The 21083-nt window shown below is 38.4% G+C and overlaps 1 protein-coding gene across 2 annotated transcripts in view; it reads right to left on the reverse strand.

Annotated features, from left to right (window-relative positions):
• Positions 1-21083, reverse strand: part of SLC1A3 (solute carrier family 1 member 3) — a 103016-nt gene that overhangs the window by 72164 nt on the left and 9769 nt on the right. Inside the window, exon 3 of one of the 2 annotated variants that reach the window (XM_074282641.1) lies at positions 11690-11827. In XM_074282641.1, the coding sequence (XP_074138742.1) occupies positions 11690-11827 (138 nt within the window). Of the gene's footprint in view, positions 1-11230; positions 11414-11689; positions 11828-21083 lie in introns of those variants that run through there. The other variant, XM_074282642.1, reaches the window with a different exon arrangement.

Consider the following 21083-nt stretch of genomic DNA (forward strand, 5'->3'; position numbering starts at 1 on the left):
AGAGGGGACCCTTGGTCAGGGAGAGATTAAAGTAGAAGGCTTTTGAAGTAGCTTTGAAAACAAAGTGTGATTCTGTGAACTGGGTTTTTCTTGAAGATGATGTAATAGGATGAAGAACCCTAAAGAGTCAATTTAATTAAAACAATAGCTATAGCAAATTTGTAGAATATAAAATAAATCCATACAAATCATCAGCATTTCTACGATATGCCAATAAAAATCAGGAAGACATAGAGAAATTCCACTTAAAATTACTTTTGAATATAGTAATACAAAGCAATTGGGAATTTTCCTTCCAACATATATATATATATACATATATATGCTATATAAATATAAGTATTATTTATATAATATTTGTGTATATATTAAAACTATTAATGACTGTTTACAGAAATAGTCATACTTAAAAAATAAGAAAAATGTAAATCCCTCATGGACAGCATGAGCCAATATAATAAAAATGACAATACTACCTAAATTTATTTACTTTTTTATTGTCATAATCTAACTATCAAGGGATTACTTTCTGTAACTATCATAATGAAATTCATATGGTATGGGGAAAGGCCAAAAATCTCAACATACAGAAAGAGGGCTATGTGGGTCAGATCTCTATATTACAAACAGTAATCACTGAAACTTTTAAAGTGGTTAAAAAATAGAGATCACTCAGTGGCACAGATTAGGAAGCCAATATACAGAAGCAGTGTATCGTGGAACCTAGCAGGCAACAAAATACTTAACTAGGGTAATAAAGACTTAAATTGGATGACAATATGGGAGAAATTAGATTTAGACAAACATTTTGTACCTCATACAGATACACTTCAAGATATAAAAAGTCACGTCATAAATAAATTAGAGTAATATGGATTGGTAGGATCAAGTGAGGGTTTTTTGTTTTTTAGACAGGTATATTTGTAGATAGCATTAAAACGCTCAGTAATCAGAGATACACGAAAGATAAAGGAAAGGAGAGGACAAGGACATTTTGCTAGAAAAGTTGGGAGGCTATTTCATCAAGGGTACAAGTTAAGCGTTTGGGCTTGATAAATGGAAGCATTCATCCCAAGGAGCTTCAGTGCTTACCCTTTGCCTGGACAATAAAGTTCAAATCCTTTAGTCTGACATTCAAGGCTACTTCCTTCTTTCGATTAATCTTCCAGCAGTGGGTAGAATTTGGAAAGGAAGAAGGAATCCAGTAAGACTATTTGGGAATTACTGCTCTAGTCTGACTAAGAGGTAATTAGGATTTGAGGTAATGAGAGAAGGGAAAGAAAGAAGGAGCTGTGTGTAAGACATGGTATTTGACAGTTGCTTGTCTATAAGGAAAAAGTCAATTATAATTTTTTTTGAGACTGTGTCTCCCTGTCTCACCAAGGTTAGAAGTGCAGCAGCAAATTCATGGGCTTTATTCCATAGGCAGATATAATTCTGATGTCTAAAACAAAAGTAATTAGGAATGGTCGTACCATTATAATTATCAGAACATTAGGAGGAAAAGCAGGATTTGGGGGAAAGATGTGTTCAGTTTTAGATATGTTGAATTTGCCAGTAGGGAATAGATGTGGAGAAGCTTAGAACTGAGCTCAGAACTGTGGATCTGAGGCTGAATTTCAGGAGAGAGGTAGAATAAAGACATATGGTTGGGAGTCATTGTAGAAGGGCTTATTAAAACCAAGGGGAGAAATGAGGTTAACAGGAAACAAGAATGTAAGAACAAAAGATATTAACAAATACTGTTATCTTTTTTTTTTTTTTTTTTTTTTAACAAATTGAGTAGGAAGGTAAAGTAAGCCCCCAAAAGGCTGATCAACTGAATGAATGTCCTTCTTTAGAAGGACCATAAGATTGAAAGTTTTGATGAGGATTAATATGAAGTTCAATGGGAATGGCCAAATAGGATGGAATGTTATAATAAAAAAGAAAAATATCTGAGGTCGAGATCCTAAAGGTGGTTAGTTGAAGTGGAGTAGATCATTGACTCAGAGCATTACAAAATGTCAGAGCTGGAAGAAATCTTAGAAATCATTATTTCAAATCTTCTCATTTTTGCAGATAAAGAACCTGCCCCTAAAAGAAAAGCCACTTTTCTTTAGTCACCTAGCTAAGTTAATGATAAATATGAAATGTGTTTGGGAAGATGGGGAAAGAGTAAACATTTACGAAGTGCCTGTTAAGAACCAGACACTGCTAAATACTTTCCAAATCTGATATGAAGGTCACTGGAGTTGAGCATATCAAGTAACTTTTGAGGCCAGGAGTGGATAGTTCATTATCAAGGATGTTGAAGGCACTGAGGGTGATAGCAGGAGAGGAGGTAGATGGAACTGTGAGCTATATGCAGGAGAGTTAATTGAAGATGGGTAGACTGCAGCAATGATGATGGTATATAGATAGATAGGAGTATAGTAGTAGAATGAACTCTTAAAAAGATGAAAAATTGGAGTGTGAGCAAATGGGGCCTGAACTAGGATGAGATCCATGAGCTGAGGTTTTTGGAAAGAGCATGAAAAAGATAGATACAAGAAGATTTTTAAAGGAAGAATCAAATAGAACCAAGGGAATAATTAAATGTAGAACTGAGGAACAAGGCAGGAGGAGAAGCTGAAGGAAATTCAAAGAAATATGTCCTGAATGGTTATGGATATTGTGGGAAGAGATCTTAGAGTTTTAGAGATTCTCTAGTCAGTTGTTCAGAACCAGTGAGCTCTGGATCCCTGAGGCATTAAGAAATTATTGCAAAAGATATGCAAATCCATAAATTCACAAGTATACCTTCTGCAGGTTGAATTAATGTCTTGCCTACATAGACCTTAAAGTTATATACATAACTTTCAAAAAGTAAGTAGATGCAATTATGATTTATAATAATAATTAAAACCATTATTAAATTCATCATACTTTTTACCCTTGTACATTTTTCTAATCAATTATATTTGGGCATCTACAACTTTTCTTTGACATAAAAAGGGATGTTTGTACTAATAAAAAAAGACTATGACATAAGTTCATTCTCTTCATTTGAACAAAAGAGGAAATTGAAGCCTTTGGGATAATAATAGGTATGGAGTGCTTTAAGGTTTGCAAAGCACTAGGTAAATCCTCAAAACCACCCTGGAGGTAGGTGATATGGACAGAAATTAAGTGACACATCCAGGTTAGTGACGATTTGAACTCGTCTTTTTGACACTAGGCTTATTATTATCTAGCTGTCCATGAAGCAGCTATCCGAAGGTCTCAGTGGTAAATGGAAGACCTAAGATTTGAATCTAGGTTTTCAAATATTAGATCAAATACATTTTTTCCATTATACTATTAGTGCTGCATAATTAAAATAACCCTTCCCCTCTTTCCTTCTCCCTCTTTCTTTTGTTCTTTCTTTTGTTCCCTCTTTCTTTCTTCACAGAGATAGAGATGTTTATTAAAGGAGATGTATTGTCATGTGGAAACCAGAGGCTCCATAGTAGTTTCACACTAGTCCTAAAGGTGCACCCCATTATTCATCATCTGTGGTCCTGAATTTCTGCTTCCACAATTAATTATTCAATTTTCAACCAAAGGCTGCTGAAAATTACAGGTGAAAATGCTTAGCTCTACTAGGCCAAAATCCTTTCCTAGCTCTGGTTCACACAGTCGATTGAGCATGAAGGAGCTCAACAAATATTATTTAATATTTATGCAAAAGAGTGGCTCCATTTTTTTGGCCACAAATACCCTCAGAATAAAATTTTCTATCTTGGGAGTTTTAGCTAACCACAAGTTTAACTTGTAGGAGCCAGAAGTATGATGTGGCTGCTAAAAAAGCTAATGAAATCTCAAGCTGCCTAAATAGAAGCAGTGTTTATGTCAGAGAAAGGTAGAACCAGCCAGACCTTACTAAGGATTCTATGGGATTTAGAGCTGAAAGGCCCTTTAAAGATCATCTAAACCAGCCTTCATTTAACAGCTGAGGAAACCAAGTCACCTAGCTGAAAAAAAACTTGCTCTACATTACCCATGTGATCAAGACAGGATTTAAATGCTGGTTTTCTGACTTTAGATCTGGGGTTCTTTCTACAGTCACACTGCTGAATTTTTTTGTCTGGTTCTGGGAAATGTATTTATGGAGAGTCACTGCCCAACTGCAGAATGTTTAGTATGGTGAAAACAATCAGAAGCCAGGTCCTCTAAGAAAGACTGCAGGATATATAGTATAAGAATCATGGAAAAGCATAAGAACAATCTTCAAATCATATTCAGGCTGCCTTAAGGAAGAGGAAATAGATTTGTCTGTATAACTCCAAAGGTCAGACCTAGGAACATGGACTGAAATCATTACAGATTTCAACCTAAATACACAAAACTTCCTAAGAATTAGTGCTGATTAAAACTAGAGCAAGTTCTGGAGAGGAGTGAGCTCTCCATCCCTAGAGGAATGGCTATATAATCCATTTTTAAGGATGTTGTAGAGAAAATTGCTACATTGGAGAGAAATTTGGACTAGAGCCTCTCTAGGATCTCTTCCAATTCTAATATTCTCTGATTCTAGTGACCATTTTAGAAAACTGTTAGGGTGCCTCCTCCCATATGAAGAGTCCCCTTAGGAAAACCTTTAGCTGCCACCTTCTTTAACTGATTTTTGGCTCCGCAGATTGAAGATTATTTCCACTGATGGGACTATTGAAGAATTCCTCACTGAACTTGGTGATTAATGCACAGAATAGGACTATGAGAGAGCCGAGAAAGGAGTGTCAGGTCGGAGATCTGGACCTAAATCCCAATTCTTCCACTTCCCATCTTCTTCCACTTCCCATCCATGTGAATCTGGGTCTTGGGCTTTTCCCTCTGTAAAATTAGAGTTTGTGTTTGGGGACAAGAATTCTGAAGGTCCTTCCAGCTTTAGAGCTTTGGTGGCAAATTATTCTTATTGTTGTTCAGTCATTTCAGACTTTTCTTGACCCCATTTGGGGTTTTCTTGGCAAAGATACTGGAGTGCTTAACCATTTCTTTCTCTAGCTCATTTTACAGATGAGGAAACTGAGGTAACTTGCCCAAAATCACACAGTTTGCTTGTAACTGAGGTTGGATTCGAACTCATGAAGATGACTTTTCCTGATTCCAAGCATTACATTTTATTTCTCCAGTGGTAAGAGGTTCCACTAATGTTTTACCCTGATGTCTCTTGTCCCATGGAGTTGAATCTTAATCTTTGAAGCTATCAACATAATGCAAACTCTTATAGATACTTCTGAGCTGAAAAAACTTGTTATGGACCAAGGAACAGCCTAGCTAAGTAGGCTGAGAGGTGTATCCCTCAAATCATCAGGGTGGTTTTGGGTGAGCCACAGACCATCATTAGGCGGTTAACTAAAGCACTGTGATGCGCCTGTAGAAGGGGCACCCTTGCCAGTGAAATCGTGGCTCTCTGAAGCATTGAAATGGGAGACAATAAGAATCAGCCATTAGAAAAGCATGTCCTGGGGCAAGCAAAACACTTTTTAACTAATAAGGCTTGTGGCCAAAATAACCAGGTAGCATAAGTGAGGCAGGGAAATAGAATTTCAAGTCGTGGAGGGAGTCCATAAAGCAGAGAGTCTTCTTATAAAAATATCTACAGAAACCAATCCCTGCCTTGAATTTAACACTTCTGGCCTAAAGGACACACATCAGAAACCAGCTCAAAAAGTATCACGTTTTCTGGACCACTTATTTCATTTATTTCTAGGATGAAGGACAGCTAGCTTGCTATTACATGGACCTCCTTGACCCAACTATGATCTGACATGCAGCTATAACTCCCATATGAATGAGCCATTTCTTTCCTTACTAGGATTTAAAATTATTGCCACAGACTAAACCAAATATCTTAGTGCACTTTTTAGCTATAACAGCTTAAAAGCTACTATGTATAGATCCTACAGCTTAAACTCCACTGATATGTTAGAACAATCTATTGAGAAATCAGTCCATATAGATAGTTATTAATATCTCATTTTTATATTCTTTTCATTTCCAAATATTTTCCTCCTACCAGCCTCAATTTTTATGAGATGTTTTGAAGGAAAATAAAGAGGACCCAGCCTTTTGGTTTCAGATTGCCATTCTAGAAGGTTGGGTTCTTCTGTAAAGCTGGCTGGCACCTTCTGTAAAACAGCCTACGGGGCTGAAACTGAGATTCCACTTGCCTGAAGTCCGGGTTAACTAGAACCTCTGTACTTTTTCACGCAGTGTGTAATCAGCCTGTGGAATTTGTTGCCCCAAGGAACACAGAATGCCACGTGCTGTGCAGGGATTTTTTCAGGAAAGAGAAATCAACTAGATAGTTGTATAACCAATGATAATATTTATAGTTATGCAGCTGAGATAAGGATAATCAAATCTCATGCTGCAGGGGAAAAGCAACCCCTCCCTTCCAAGGTAAAAGGAATTTTTGCCACAAGTTCCAGGAATGTTTAATTGGATAGGTTCAAGATATCCTTCCCTTCCCACCCCCCAAGTCCCATCCTCTGTAGGAAATTGTCTCTGAGCCCCATGTTGGACTACTGGGCTCCATTGGATCTGGGATGGTAAATCCACAGTCCCAAGTTCTGTCTTCTTGCAAGGGAACTCTTGTTTTGTCCAGCGTGAGCTGTCAGATGAAAGCTACAATAGTGCATTTCATGGAGATTTTGTCTGGTATTTGCCCTAAACTCATAATCATATTGGCTGTATAGACTCTTAGGTCTGCTGTTCTGCACTTCATATTGCAACCTAGTCAGTTAGAAAGCAGTGAAGGAAAGACTTCAAAAGGAGGCCTGAGGATTTGGAAGTATTCTTTATTGCACTTAAATTTCTAGGGCATCCTCCACCTGCTCTATGGAACCTTCTTCTGTTGCCTCAGGAGGGGAGAAGCTCTGTCTATTGTCCTTTTACAGTCTGCATCCCTTATCATTGGCTGACTGAGCTGTCAATCAGCATCAAGCTAGACACATCATATAACAACCTGTTGAAACCATTATTGGCTAGCTCAGTAGTGATTGACAATCTCTTGATGCCTTATATATTAGAATAGAGTTATAGGAAAGAAATAGCTTAATTGAAAAATAAGACTCTTTGGTATACATTCTCTTTCCTAGAGGGCAACAAGCCTCAGCTGATGTAAGAGAGACAGTGGCAGAATGGGCAAAGAGTAGTCCTAGACTATCAAACCTGAATTCAAGTCTTAAATTCTGATGTAAATTGTCCATTGACCCCTAGGTCACTTAACTTCTCCAGCCTTCTAACTCTGAGACTAAAAATGGCAGAGAAGTGCTGACTTGCATTGTCGAAGGGTATTTCCTTACTTGGGATTTCCCCAAATCAGCAGTTCTCAAAATGGAGATTCTTTCAGGGAACTTATTAGGGCAAAATTATTTTTATAATAATATTTGAATGTTTTCACGAGTAGTGTTAACTAGAGATAGAAAGATGCTTACTTTTGTTGGTGTCATTTGAGGTACATTAGAAAGATTGGCTGCCTAAATATATCTTTCCTACCTGAGTGCCTGAATTTATACTATATGATTTCACAAAGGAAGACGGAGGGTACTGCAAGCATTTTTTTTCCTGCCTCACAATTTTACTAAGGGATGTAAGTATTGAACTAAGCTATCCCAATGCCAACTGTGTGCCACCTATCTTATCTTTAATTTCTGCTATGGGCTTATAAATAAAAGGATGTCTTTTATGCAGATTTTGAGTGTCAAACATGCTGACAATGATCTAAAATAAATGTATTTTTAGGTATGTGAAGTGATGATGGCAGGATAAGAGGAAGAGAAAAATAAGTGTAAGAAGAATAAACCCAAATGGGAAAACTAGCTCTCATTTGCTGCAGAGATTCTAAAAGTCAGTAGGGGGCCATGTGTCATATGTCATGAAGATTTAATCATTTTACTGTTAACTTCTTCAGATAGCCAACATGTGTAATATCTTTGGCCTGAAAAAACCTAGTCTGGATGGAGCCAGTGATCAGATGAGTCACATATTGCCAGATATCCATGTATTCTATATTGAAATAGACTCACTCTTAAAAAAATGAAGTACTTGGCTAAAAAGCTTTTACTCCAATTCTTTTTCTTAGTTTCTCAAATTCTAATATACTCTCCATACACTCCAGATGTTCAGTATATATGGGGATTTGAATTTCAAGAAAATGGATACAGAATTGCTTAGAGAGTCAAATATTCCACTTGGAAAGGCATTTCAAGGTAGGATTGGGGGAACTAAAGTTAAGGTACATTTTTCACTAATTCCCTAAAATGAAATATCAACAGTGGGTGTGGGTTTAGTGTGTACTTAGGATCTGTCCTACTCAAAAGTAGAGAGTGTTGAACTCAGAATACTCAATCTCAATAGATTTTCATTGGGGCCTAACAGTCTGGGTTCTTAAACTAGCATCTTGTGCAGAGAAAAGATTAATAGCTATTAAACAATTTGAGTTATACCAATAAAATAGAAAGTGTTTTTTTTTTTTTTTTTTTTTTTTTTCTGGTAGCATTTGTTTAGCAGACAGGAAATAATGTATTGAGTAGTCCAATTCTTTTTATGGGTTAAGCTTTGGCTTAGAGCTATTGGTCAGTAGGAGAATCAGCACACCTGCGGCCCAGAGTGGTCTGAAGCTGATGTGCTTCATTTCAGAAAGACAGGTTATCTCTTCATGAAATCACCTACCTTAGGCCACAGAAGGTTCTTGGGTTCCTATGCTCCATCCTACCAGAAACAGTCAAACGAATATGTAGCTTTGAATGACTTCTTTGGCACAATCACAAAAGCCTGAAGCATCTTTGGCAAGTTGGATGATGCCTTTGAAACTGTCTCTCTTTCACACAGGTGAGTTCCCTGAAACTGAATAACTACTTAGGATCTCCTTGTGCTGGACAACCATTTTTTAAGACCACGATTAATTGCCTTTCTCTTTATCATGTAAATGAAGCATAAATTTAGCACCGGCTTAGTCCATGGTACCCAACAACAATCCCCACACTGCATTGTCTATCAGAGTTTTCATAAGACAGGTAAAATAATAGAGCAAAATCAACTTTGTCTTTGCTTTTACTTGGAATTGAGAAGTTGAGTATATGTAATATAGGAGAAGAAAGGAAGAAGGAAAGCACTAAATCAGCTATCTGTTGTTTAGCCAAGTTCCTGAATCTTGACATTCAAACTTATCTCATGGCTGGGTTTTATAAAATCTTACAAGCACGGAACAAGAATGTCACAGTGCTTCTGTTAACTACATCAAATTATCTTATTGGTGAGCAGGTGTGCAGCTATCTCCAAGGATGCTGAAAAAACAAAGGAAGACAAGGGGTGGGGGGAGGGATCAAAAAAACTTGGCTTAAATCAGACAAATAATGACTGGTGGAATTGGGAGGAAAAAGTGGGCCATAAGACCCTTATTCAGGTGGTAGAGTTAAAAGTGAGGTTCCTGGGGAGAAGTAAGCCCAGAGAGTTTGACTCCCTACTCTCGTCTCCTTTTTAAATGCTGCCCCAACTACTTGAACTCAGCAGGTACCCTAAATAGCAGGCAGCAACAACTTGCCTTCATTTCTGTTTTCCTTTGTTTTTTAAATTTTAGGTTTCTACTTTAGAGGTTTCCAGTCACAAAGGCCTTCCAAAAAGAGTTGCCAAAAGCCGTCTTTTAGGGTCTTATCCTTCCAGTCAGTACCTCCCATTCCCTCTAGGAAACTTTCTTTCAAATCAACAGTGCCAAGTTTACAGTTGTCATTTGGGATGTCCGAGGAACAGAAGATACATTTTGCATGACCACATGACCCAGAAGAGGGGCTCTGGCTGACCTTTTCCAACAGTGATTAGTGACTATTGCAATGGGGTCTTAGCAGAACTGCCAGCAGCAACAGATTTTGGCTTTTGTCCAAAGCCTCTGAGCAGCGATAGCCCCACCTTGTAAAAGAGAAAAGCCAGCTAAGAGGAATAGACGGCCCCAATTAGAGTCTCTACTCAAGAAAAGGGAGAAGATTCCATCAGGTGACAGGGAAAGGCCGTCGGAGAGGCAGGACGCAGGAACTGCGGCGAGGAGGAACTCATTGTTCCAATAAAGCCTATTAAAGTATATTTGTCTGTTTTGGACAAGTTGTACACAGCTTGCTTCCCAGAAAAACTGCAGTGCAAGAGTAACAAATGTGGAAGTACCCTTGTGCAATAGCCTCTATCGAGCTTTCTTAAGTGAATTTTGGAAACAATTATCAAAAATGTGCCAGACATAAATACCTCTCCCCTCCCCCCCCTCCTTTCTTGCTCTGTCTCTCTCTCCTGTGTCTGTCTCTGTTTTCGTGGGAATGCAAGACTCGCCCTGACTGGGATTACACGCATACGCAGCGAAGCCGACACTGGGAGAGTGGAGACAAGTAGTCCTGATAATGGCTAATATTTATAGGGCGCTCTGTGCGTTACAAGTCTCTCGTAAATCTCTGACGGGGACAGAGACGGGCATCACGATACAGCGAGGCCCCAGCCCCGCTGTTAGCCAGCGGCTGGACCACGTGCGCCTCCTTTCTCTGGACATGAAAAAGTGTTAAATGAAGAAAGGAGAGAAAAGCATGGAAGGGAGAGAGAGAAAGAAAGAGGTGAAAGGGGGAAGCTCGGCTTCTTCATCTGTAAAGTGTGGGGATGACTCGGAGTCTCCACGGCTCCTTCTCGCTCTAAAATCCCACTTCTCTGAATTATGTCCCTCCCCGGAAGTGCGGGAGATAACGGTACGGTCTGAGGCTGGAGCGGGAGTGCCTGGGGGGGGAGCGCGCGCGGGAGATGCGCGGTACTTTTGAACTACAGCTCCAGCCCGCTCCCGGGCCTTACAGGACTCTGCCTACACCAGCGGCTACTACGCAGTCGGGGGAATGAGAGTGGGTGGGGGTGGGATGCTCAGGAATGAACGTTGCTTTGTGCACCAATCACGAGCGAGCATGCAAATTAAGCTTCCCACAGCAACCCGGTCAGGAGTTACTTGCGGCCTCTCTCTCAGGCGACAATACACACACTCTTTTCAAGAGCACACTCTTATCCTGCTGGTCGCTGCTCTGGACTTCCAGAGCTCACGAGGTGAAATTAACCCTGACACTTTATAGTCCCCGCCCCCTCCCAGGTGTCCCCTCCGCAGAAAAGGCTTGGGGGTGGGGGGGTGAGCGGAGAGGGGAACAGTCATGCAGGGCTAAGAAAAGACGTTGCCGGAGGCAGCAGAGTCTTGTGGGTGTGTCGTGGGCATTACCTCGTGGCGAGGCTTCCACGGAGGCCGCGGCTCAAGTCTTGGCGGTTCTTAGAACAAGCATTCTTGCATCAATAGCTAATAGGCTGTCCAACCAGATGCTATCTGGGTGGGATAAGAGGGCGAGAAAACAGACCTGTAGTACGCGGTAGAGAACGAGATTTCCGAAGGGCACCTCTTTCATACAGCAGACGGGGCAGATTAATTGGCTACTTAAAATCCGTTTCCCTTTGTGATTGGTCAAACGGGAGAGACGTGATCACTCATGCATTACTAAAAAAATAAACGAAAAAGCAAAACACAAACAAAACCGGAGAACCTCCCGGCCACCGCTGAGGGGAATTTTCTAGACTGGAGCATGCACCCAGTCAAAACCGAGGGGCTTTCCACTTTTACAGATTTATCATAAAAAGCGTCCTTCCGGAAAAACACAGGAAAACACAGAAACGTGGACCTCGGTACCTGTGACTAAGCTGGAGACGATGAGGGGCAACACCAGCATCTGCAGCATCCGCATGAGAAGCTCCCCCGGGAAGGAGAAGTACTTCACCTCCCGGTAGCTCATTTTGTACGGCCGGAGAGCAAATCCGAGGATCGTACCTGCGGGAGAGCAGAGGGAAACTGAGTCTTTTCTGAACCGCTTCGAGACTGTTCGAGAAGGATCGATTACTGTGTCTGACACAAGATTTGTTTAGGATGTTTGAGTTTGATACTGTGGGATGGCATTCTGACAGGGTTAAATATTACACATGATTTGGTCAAATTATGTCATAAAATAGAGCTAGAGTACATAGCAGTATAATATAAGTAATACAACGATAGATTAATTTTTCAATTTAAGAAATTGTCCTCAAATTTTGTAAATCTCATTTTGCACCATTTCAGTAACTTCGTGGAATAAATTTGTTTCTCATAAAGAAGTGAAGGGGCAGGGGCAGGGAATGGAAGAAAAACAATAACCGAAAAAACTGGTTTTCATTGAATTTTTGTTTTTTCCTTTTCCTTTTTCCATTTTTTTTCATTCTAAATATAACAGACAAGATACTTTTACGAGTAAATCGAGTCATGTGTGATACATTCGTGTATTCCTAAACTAATAAGCTGATTTTATTTTGGTAAAGGGCACTCAACATTTCTTTATATTTTTGTATTTCTCCTCACATTTCTGATTTCAAGATAAACATGATTTCTCATGATGGCTTCAAAAATTCCAGAATGTTGTGCTTCTGTTTATTGGACACAGTTGATTCCAATTCAGGCTGTCTGTATCGTCCTCCCTCCTCCTTCTCCCCTTTCTCTACAGGTAATCTGTGGCCACTTGACCAACCGTCACCAAAACACATCCTGCAACGTGGAGATTCTGAGAACTGACAACTTCCGCAGCTTCAGTGCGCCACTTGGACCATTCCTGTAACTGGGAGCCAGTTACCCTTGGACTTCTTTATCTATGGAAGCATCGAGTCATTATATCCCCAAAGCATTTTTCAGAGCCAGTCATTGTAGCATTCTGTAATGATGGGTGCATCTTTAATGTTCCCAAATTTTGCTTTCTTTACATCTGTATATCTGCAACTATGTTTCTATGTCTATATTTATTATGTACTAATGTCTTAGCTATTCACCATAACATTCACCACATGATACTGGAGTGTATATAGTCCAAAATCACGTCTCCAAATCACAAAATAAATCAGCCCCATGCAAACATTGGGCTTGTAATGGATGTTTAGATCTGTTTTGCCTACCTATGGCAGGCTGCATGGATCAATTTTTAAAATAATATGTGGGTATGTGTGTGTATATATACTTCTCTCTCTCTGTATATATATAATTTTGACCTTAGGCAAGTCACTTAGTTGATCTTCAATTTGCACTTTAAAATGCTTTATAAATATCTGGTGTAATTTGTCCTGGCCTATGCTCTACACCAGTGGTCCTCAATTTTTTAAATAGGGGGCCGGCTCACTGTCCCTCAGACTGTGGGAGGGCCGGACTATAAAAACAAAAGCTCTCACTGTTTCTGCCCTCAGCCCATTTGCCATAACTCGGGCCGCATAAACATCCGGGCCGTAGTTTGCAAACCCTTGATTCTCATCCATATAGAAAGCTCCTGGTGAGGAACCTTTCCCGCCTAAAGGCAGACCAACAATTATTCTGAAAATTATGATTTTATTATATCTAGAGCACTGAAAGATTTAGCTGACAGTGACTTGCCCAGCTTCAGAAAGCTAGTGTGTACAATGAGATTTAAACCTTAGCCTTTGAAGCTGTGTCTCTTTCTAGGGTGCCATGCTATGTTATGGTTTTTATTATTATTATTATTATATTTAATGATAGTACTTTTTATTATTTATTTTTGAAGAAAATATACTTAGTATTTTGAAAATCAATTATAATATTAAGCACATTCAACAAAATAACCATGTCATTTGGGGCTGGGACCTGTCAGAATACCAGGAAGCCTAAGTGGCAAATAAATAAATAGTGATTTAAGAACTCAGGCAGATCTGCAGGTTTCCAATGTTTTGTATTCCAGAAGCTTATCTTGTAAATTGCTTGTTTGGAATTCAAGACACATTTCCCCATAGAAACAATGTTCTGAAAGGTGATTAAGTTCCCAGGCCAACCCAAAAAAGCCTATTTAACCCATAATATAGTAGAACTATCCCATTAGTACTAGCCTGAGTTCTGGGTCCTGTGAGCAGGAGGGAAGAGGAGGAGGAAGAATTTCGTCCCCCTTTCCAGGATGCAGGGCTGGCCCTAGGCAAAATTTTGAAATAAGTAAAGTTTGTCCTTGACATTTTCCCACCTCCCCCACCTCTTGGTGCCCCTCTTCATCAGGCCTCTAGATCCCCATAACCCTCATGCTCACCCAAGCCCCCCACCACGGCAGTTCCCCAAGTCTGCCCTAGCCCCGGTTTTCCATGCTTCAGACTTACCTATATGCACTCCCTTCAGCCTCCCCCTTCCCCAGTCAAACCCTCTTTCTTTGATCTAAGTGCAACTGGGCCAATAAAGCAGTCTGACTAAACTGTTTATGAATGGACAACCCCTTAAGTTTTTTGGAGAGAGGGAAACAGTATTTGTATTTCTAAAGAAAATATTTGGTAACCCAACTTGATCTCTAATTGGTAGATTATCAGGTGGAAGGTGAAGCCATGTAAAATCATGCTGTTTACTCTTTCAAGGAATAAGGTGAAATGAAAAAAATTAGGTAACATTTGGTGAGAAGCAGAAAATCATTAAAGTAAGCAGATCAGCCATACCGGAAAGTCTGTCCCTCATAGAACTAGGAATAATGGGAGGGGGGAGGAAGGAGAGGGGAAGAGAAATGAATATTTATATTTATAAATAATGCCTATTATCTGCCAGGCAATTTGTAAGCTTTATTTCATTTGACCTACACAATAAGTCTTCTAAGTAGATGCTGCTAATAATCCCATATTAGAGTTGCAGCAAATGAGTTAAATGACTTGCTCAGAGTCACACAGCTAATAAGTAACCAGCAATTGCATTTGAATTCAGTTGTTTCTGCTGTACAACCACTGTTCCATCTGTCTAGGAAATATTATATAGAAGAAAATGTAGGACAATCTACCTACCAACTGGAATTGTCCAAAAGATGAACAGGCTGCCTCAGGACATTGTGAGTTCTGTCCCTGAATAACGTGGAAAAAAAAGCTGAATGATTCTTACTTGGGGGGGATATTGGAGTGGGAATTGTTCTTCAGGTGTGATCTCTGAGGTAATGAGCCTCAGATTGTGTGATCTTGAGTCAGAGGGAATGGACAGTAAAACCATGGGAAATCCTGCTGTTTGAGTTCTTGGGAGACAGGGCAAATAATACCCGTGGAGGCCTGTGTGAATTGACTTCCTATGTGAATTTGAGCAAGTCATGAATTCCTTTCCTATTTGCTCTCCTTCACCACTTTATGAGTAAAGCAGGGAGAGTCACATTTGTAGCACCAAACTCACTGGCTTTTAATCCATGATCCGGCCCCTTGAATGTTCCATGAACATGACATTATCTCTGGCCTCTGGGTATTTTTTCTTCCTGTCTTCCAAGCCTGGAATGCTCTTCCTCCTCAATTCTGCCAACTGATTTTATTGGCTTCCTTGAAATCCCAATTAAAATCCCAACTTTTACTAGAATCCTCAACTCCTCTTAATTCTAGTGCCTTCTTTCTGCTAATTATTTCCAATTTATTCTGTAGTTTGATATATATATATATATATATATATCCCAATTAGAGTGTATATTCCTTCTGGGCAGGGATTATTTTTTGCTTCTTTTTGTATCCCCAGAATTTAGCACACTGTCTGGCATATAATAAGTACTGAATAAATGTTTATAGACTGGTTATGAGAACACACTTTGCAGTCTGTAACCTATTATTTAAATAAGAGTTATATTAAAATTATTTAATTTTTATGATCAGATCAGGCATCAGGAGAAGCAGAATCCCTGGCCTCCCAATATCTGTTACATCTCTTGAGGGTCTACTCAGCTACTAGAGGTTTATGTCCTGGAGGCGTCTGAGACTTAATAAGACGGAGGATTAAGAATGATTTTTGAGCTTTTGAATATGTGACTACCTCAAACTCCAGCTATTAGCAGCAGGGTACCGTTTAAAACTGTTTTAGTTTTTAGTGTTACTTGATTTATGTGTGTATTCACCCAGACACGCATGATGTTACCTCAGCAAACTCCCTCCACAAATGTGGATCAGCACCTGCTCTACACTTTCATGTCTGAGAGACTGGCCTGGGACACCAAGAGATTGTTATTTGCTTAGGGTTACTCCCTGTTAAAAATCCCCAGATGTGTGAGGTCAGATTTGGATTGAGGTTTGACTCCAAGACTATCTCCCTATACATCATACCTTGTTTTATGTAATATAGTGTTGAGAACTTAAATTCCTATAGAACTTATGGCTTATAAATTGTTTACCCCACAATAACCTTGTGATTCAGTAGGAAAAATATGATCATTCCCATTTTAGAGATATGAAAGCAGAGATTAAGAGAAATTGCTTAGGATTACACAGTAATGAGTAACAAGAGTTGGTTCTGGAATCCAAGACAATTGGCATTCTCTAGCCACTGAAGCAATTAATTTCTATGTATGATACATGGATGGCTCCATTTCTTTCTCTGTTTCTGTGTGTGTGTGTGTGTGTGGGGTATGTGCACACATTTATGTGTAAATTCGTGTATATATTTTCCTGTTAAAAAGTACTTAAAGTACTCCTTTAATGTCTCATTGTAATAAGGAGGTGAACCTGTGATCTTGAAGATTATACCAGCTAAGCATAATCTCGGATAGTTTTTACAGAGCTGAAAAGATTATGAGATAAACTGTGTGTCTATATCCTAAATCTTTGTAGTTAAGTGCAAGTAGGGTTATTACCAGAAAATCACCCACTATTTGATTTGCCTTTAAAAAAAAAAATCCCATCAGGACATCAAATTATCTTCCAAGAAAGTGTTAGACCCAGAATAATGAAATCAAGGTTCTTTGGAAATTAAGATGTCCACATTTGTTAATATATTCTATACTATGGGTTTATTTGTAGTACTTTTATGAATATTCTGCAGTTCTCAGGAATCCTTAGGTATAGGGTATTGAAAATTGTCCTATATATATGTCCTGTTCCTCCTACTTAAATTTCTAAGTTATTATGGAATATTTCCCCCTACTTTTTGACTCAGTTAAAACCAAATCAAAAGCTTAGGGAAAAATTTAAATTGGCTTTTGCTAGAAATCAAATGCATATCTAGTTTTCAAAGTTCACCCTTCTCATCCCCACCTCCCTACCAAGAGGGTGTGGTGTTCTTTAAACCCAGCCCTCTTCTCTAACAGAATTAATTCTGCTCTGCAGAATTAAAAGGTGAGACAACCTTCAAGGTCAGTGATCAGAAACTAATCTAGAGGAAATGTTCTGAATACAGAGACGGATTGCTTTTTTAGTGAGTGGTTCAGGTTTCTGATTACATTCTAGCTCAGTAATGAAAAAAGCTTCCCCTGAAACATGTTCCCACAGTCTACAATCCCCCCTCCCCAATGACAATAACAGGGCACAGAAAGGCTTCCTGGGTGCCTTGCTTTACTTTAGAACAGGGACCGGGCAATTCCTTGTCTGTAAGACAGAATTACTGTTGGTGGGAACTGATTTCACTCAGGGCAAAGTTAACATGAATAACGTGACACAGAGCTAATGAATAGAGTTTCATTGTCCCTGGACAGATCCTCTGCTGGTTTACACTATGAACAAAAGAAAATTACAATCACAAAGAAAATGACTTCTAATGAGGTTTGATATCCCTGACTCTTTGCAGACATTATATTTGGGGCTAAAGAAAATGAAGTAAGTATTGCCAACTCGAGAATGAATGAGTAAAGTTGCATTTGATTTGTTATTTCTCCTTTATTTGTATTTAAAAGTTCAAAAAGGGAGCCTTTGAACAGTATGTCCCAGTCCCCTGAGGAGTCCAAACAACAAACATGTCATTGGAAGATTAAATATCATCTCAATTTCTAAGCTAAAATCAAGTGAACATGGGAGATCAACAGAAAAGGCAGCAGTAGAGTGGTCATTGTGAGGACAAAGGACATTGCTATCCATCAGCCCATTTTGCAAAACTGACTTCCTCCCTTTTACTCCAACCAGGAGGCAATGTGGTACTTGATTTGGAGTTGGAGGACCTGGGTTCAAATAGTTGTTCTGCCAGTTCCTACCCATGTGTTCTTGATCAAATTACTGGAACCCTCCAGGTTTTAGTTTCCTTCTATGCAAAATGACTGGACTTTCCTGTACACAGTGATGCACTAGTCTCTTTCAGCTCAAAGTTTATGATCCTACTAAAATCTGTAGGTGAATAGGAAAAAAAAAAAAAGTACATATCATCTTGAAATGGAATTTGGACTTGGGTATTTTGACAACTCTAGAGTTTAAGAATGGATGTTGAATGGATGGATGGATAGTTGAATGAATGAACTAATGAATGAAAAAAAAGAATTATCATGTGTCTTAAAAGATCTACTATACCAGCACTATGATCAACAAATTACATCAGGAAGTATGAATCTTCAAAAGGCCTTCTCCAAGAATGACTGGGGAATAGACAGGAACCCAGATGCCAAAAGGGAATCTAAAAATAATAATCATTTTGACTTCACTAGACAGGCTTACCCTTGGAGAATAACATCCTGGTCCACAAAAAAGCTACCAGATGCTTTAGCCCACCCAAGATGAGACACACAATCTCTTCTATATAGGATCAACATACCAAATTGACCAGAAGACAATTAAGTCCCTAACCAGCAAAAGCTAGAGTTGCTGATTCTATCAAATTGAGGATGGAACATTGCTTGAAGATGAAAAACAGAAATAAGGGAAAAATGTTTCCTTGAGTGGTTTACTTAACCATTCCCACAGGTTCTGTAGAACCTGAAGTTCATATTTACAAGAACTCTGCTCAGCAATGAATTTGTAATTCTGAAAAATACCAAATTCATTACCAATTTTTTTACTATCGATAAAGAAGAAAAATGAGTCTGGTTCCTTTCTTTTTTGCAAAACTTGTTCTAAAAGAAAATGAATTGAAAAAGTGAAGAATTGTATTTTATTTATTTTTCTGTGTTCACTTTCTGCTAGTGACCTTTAATAACATGATTATAGGTCTAGAGCCGAAAGGGACCTCAAAAGCTGCCTTATAACAACAATCTTTTCTAAGGTAAAGGAATACATTTTGCTTTTTTTTTTTTTTTTTTTTTTTCTTTTTTAACATTACATCAAATCACATGGTTCCTTGAGATTTTACTCAAGAATGGCTGATATAACATAGTGATTGATATTCTTTCATAGAAAATGAAAGAGAAGAGGGTTGAATTTGGGACAAGAAGTGAAATTTTGCTTTTGATCCTAAATTTGAAATTGGTTCTTTTCTGTCACCTTGACTGAATGTTGATAAAAATCTTCATGGCACAGTAGACCCAATCATTAATTTTACAAGAATGGAACCCATTGTCAAGGAAACATTTCAAGTTTTTCTATTGGAGTTCTCATGTATTTGTTATGGGGACATGTGTCTAATAAAAACATTTCTAAACAAAGAAATAAATAAAAATGGCTTCTATGGAAGTGGATATCTGGTGTCTTGTTCTAGATAGATTACCATACTTTAGTGATGGATCTATTCATGTCATTCTCTTCCCTGCTTCTATTGCTATATCCTTTTTGGGCAATTAAGATACTAATCCCTATTCCTTCCCAATCTTATGGGAAAATTAAGAATATAAGTGAAATGACTTAAGGCATCACTAACTTATTTATTGTATCACATGTGATTGTGTAACCTTTTAAACTTTAGGTTTCTTCAAAGCAGGGACTCCATTTAAATTTATTTTGCATCTTTCATTGAATTTTATGCAGGGTTAAGTAATTAGTAACTAATGAATAAATATGTATTGATCACTTTATCCACTAAAGTCTTTCATTTCAACATTAATCTAGATCATGGACTAGGATTGAACAGTAAGCATTTCTTATGTCAACCTTGGTAGTGAATAATTAGCGATATTATCCACTTTTATATTATAGAGAAACTGAGTTACAGAAAAGTTTAAAATAATTTGGACAAGCCAATGCAGTGTGTTGATGGAAAAGCCTTGTCTTCTACCTAAGTTTACTTGTCCCTCAGAACTCACTGAGTTTGAAAATTGTGCTTTGTGTTGTGTGAGTATATATATTTTGCAACACATACTGCTACTTATCACAAAGTAAAGATCTACATGTCAAAATTTTATTTCTAGCATCAGACTGGATTAGAAGTTTCAAGACTTTTTTTTCTGGCTACCTTTAATACTAAGATCACATATCTAAAACTGGAAGGGGCCACAAATGTCATATAGTCTAAAATCCTCATTTTTGGATGAGGAAATTGACCCAGAGAGGCTGAATGACTTATCCAAGGTCACAAAAATCCCAAGTATAAGAGGTAGGTTTTGGACCCATATCCTTTGACAACAGAACCAGTGTTCTTTCACTGTACCATGCCATCTTTCCTCCTTGTGACCTTTATGTTTGTTCTAATTCTTAAGTGTATTTGCGAGAGAGTATAACTTATATAAAAGGGGAGAAAGTATTATTGCTGCTTTTCTTGTCATACCATTTCAATAATTACTTTTGACTTGAGATAATTATATTTTCTGACTTACTACTCAAAGATAAACACATTGATGGAGGCTCATGAACTATAGCTTTAGGAGTGTGAATCAGTAGAAGGCCTTTAACCTAGCATAATTGTTGTTGAGGGAACTGAGCTATAAATTTGAGTTTGGGGTCAGGATGCTTTTGTGGTGCTACCTTAGTGCTGGACCTGGAGTCAAGAAGATCTGAGTTCCAAACCAGCTTCAGACATTTATTAACTATGTGATCCTGAACAAGTCACATAATCTCTGCCCCAGTTTCCTTAAGTATAAAATGGAGTTAATAATAGTATCTACTTCTCAGGATTGCTTCGAGGACCAAATGAGATAATATTTATAAAAGGCACTTTTAGCACAGTGTCAGACACATAGATGCGATATAAATTTTTATCACTCTCCTTCTTGTCCTCTCTCCTCCACTGTAGGAAATAGAAAAGAAAAGCCCTGTATCATTTGTTTGTTTCTCAATGTTGCTAGTGATCTTTAATAAGCGTATTTGTTGTTATAGTTAACAATAACAACAATGAAGTAAAAATACTTGTCACAATTTTCTTATTATTTTTAGTGAGAATAAAGAAAATGATTTGAAAAGTTGGAGATTATGCAAAGTACTTTTCAAATATTAAAACATTAGATAAATGTGAG

The sequence above is a fragment of the Sminthopsis crassicaudata genome, chromosome 1 (assembly GCF_048593235.1).
Source record: "Sminthopsis crassicaudata isolate SCR6 chromosome 1, ASM4859323v1, whole genome shotgun sequence".
Lineage (NCBI taxonomy): Eukaryota > Metazoa > Chordata > Mammalia > Dasyuromorphia > Dasyuridae > Sminthopsis > Sminthopsis crassicaudata.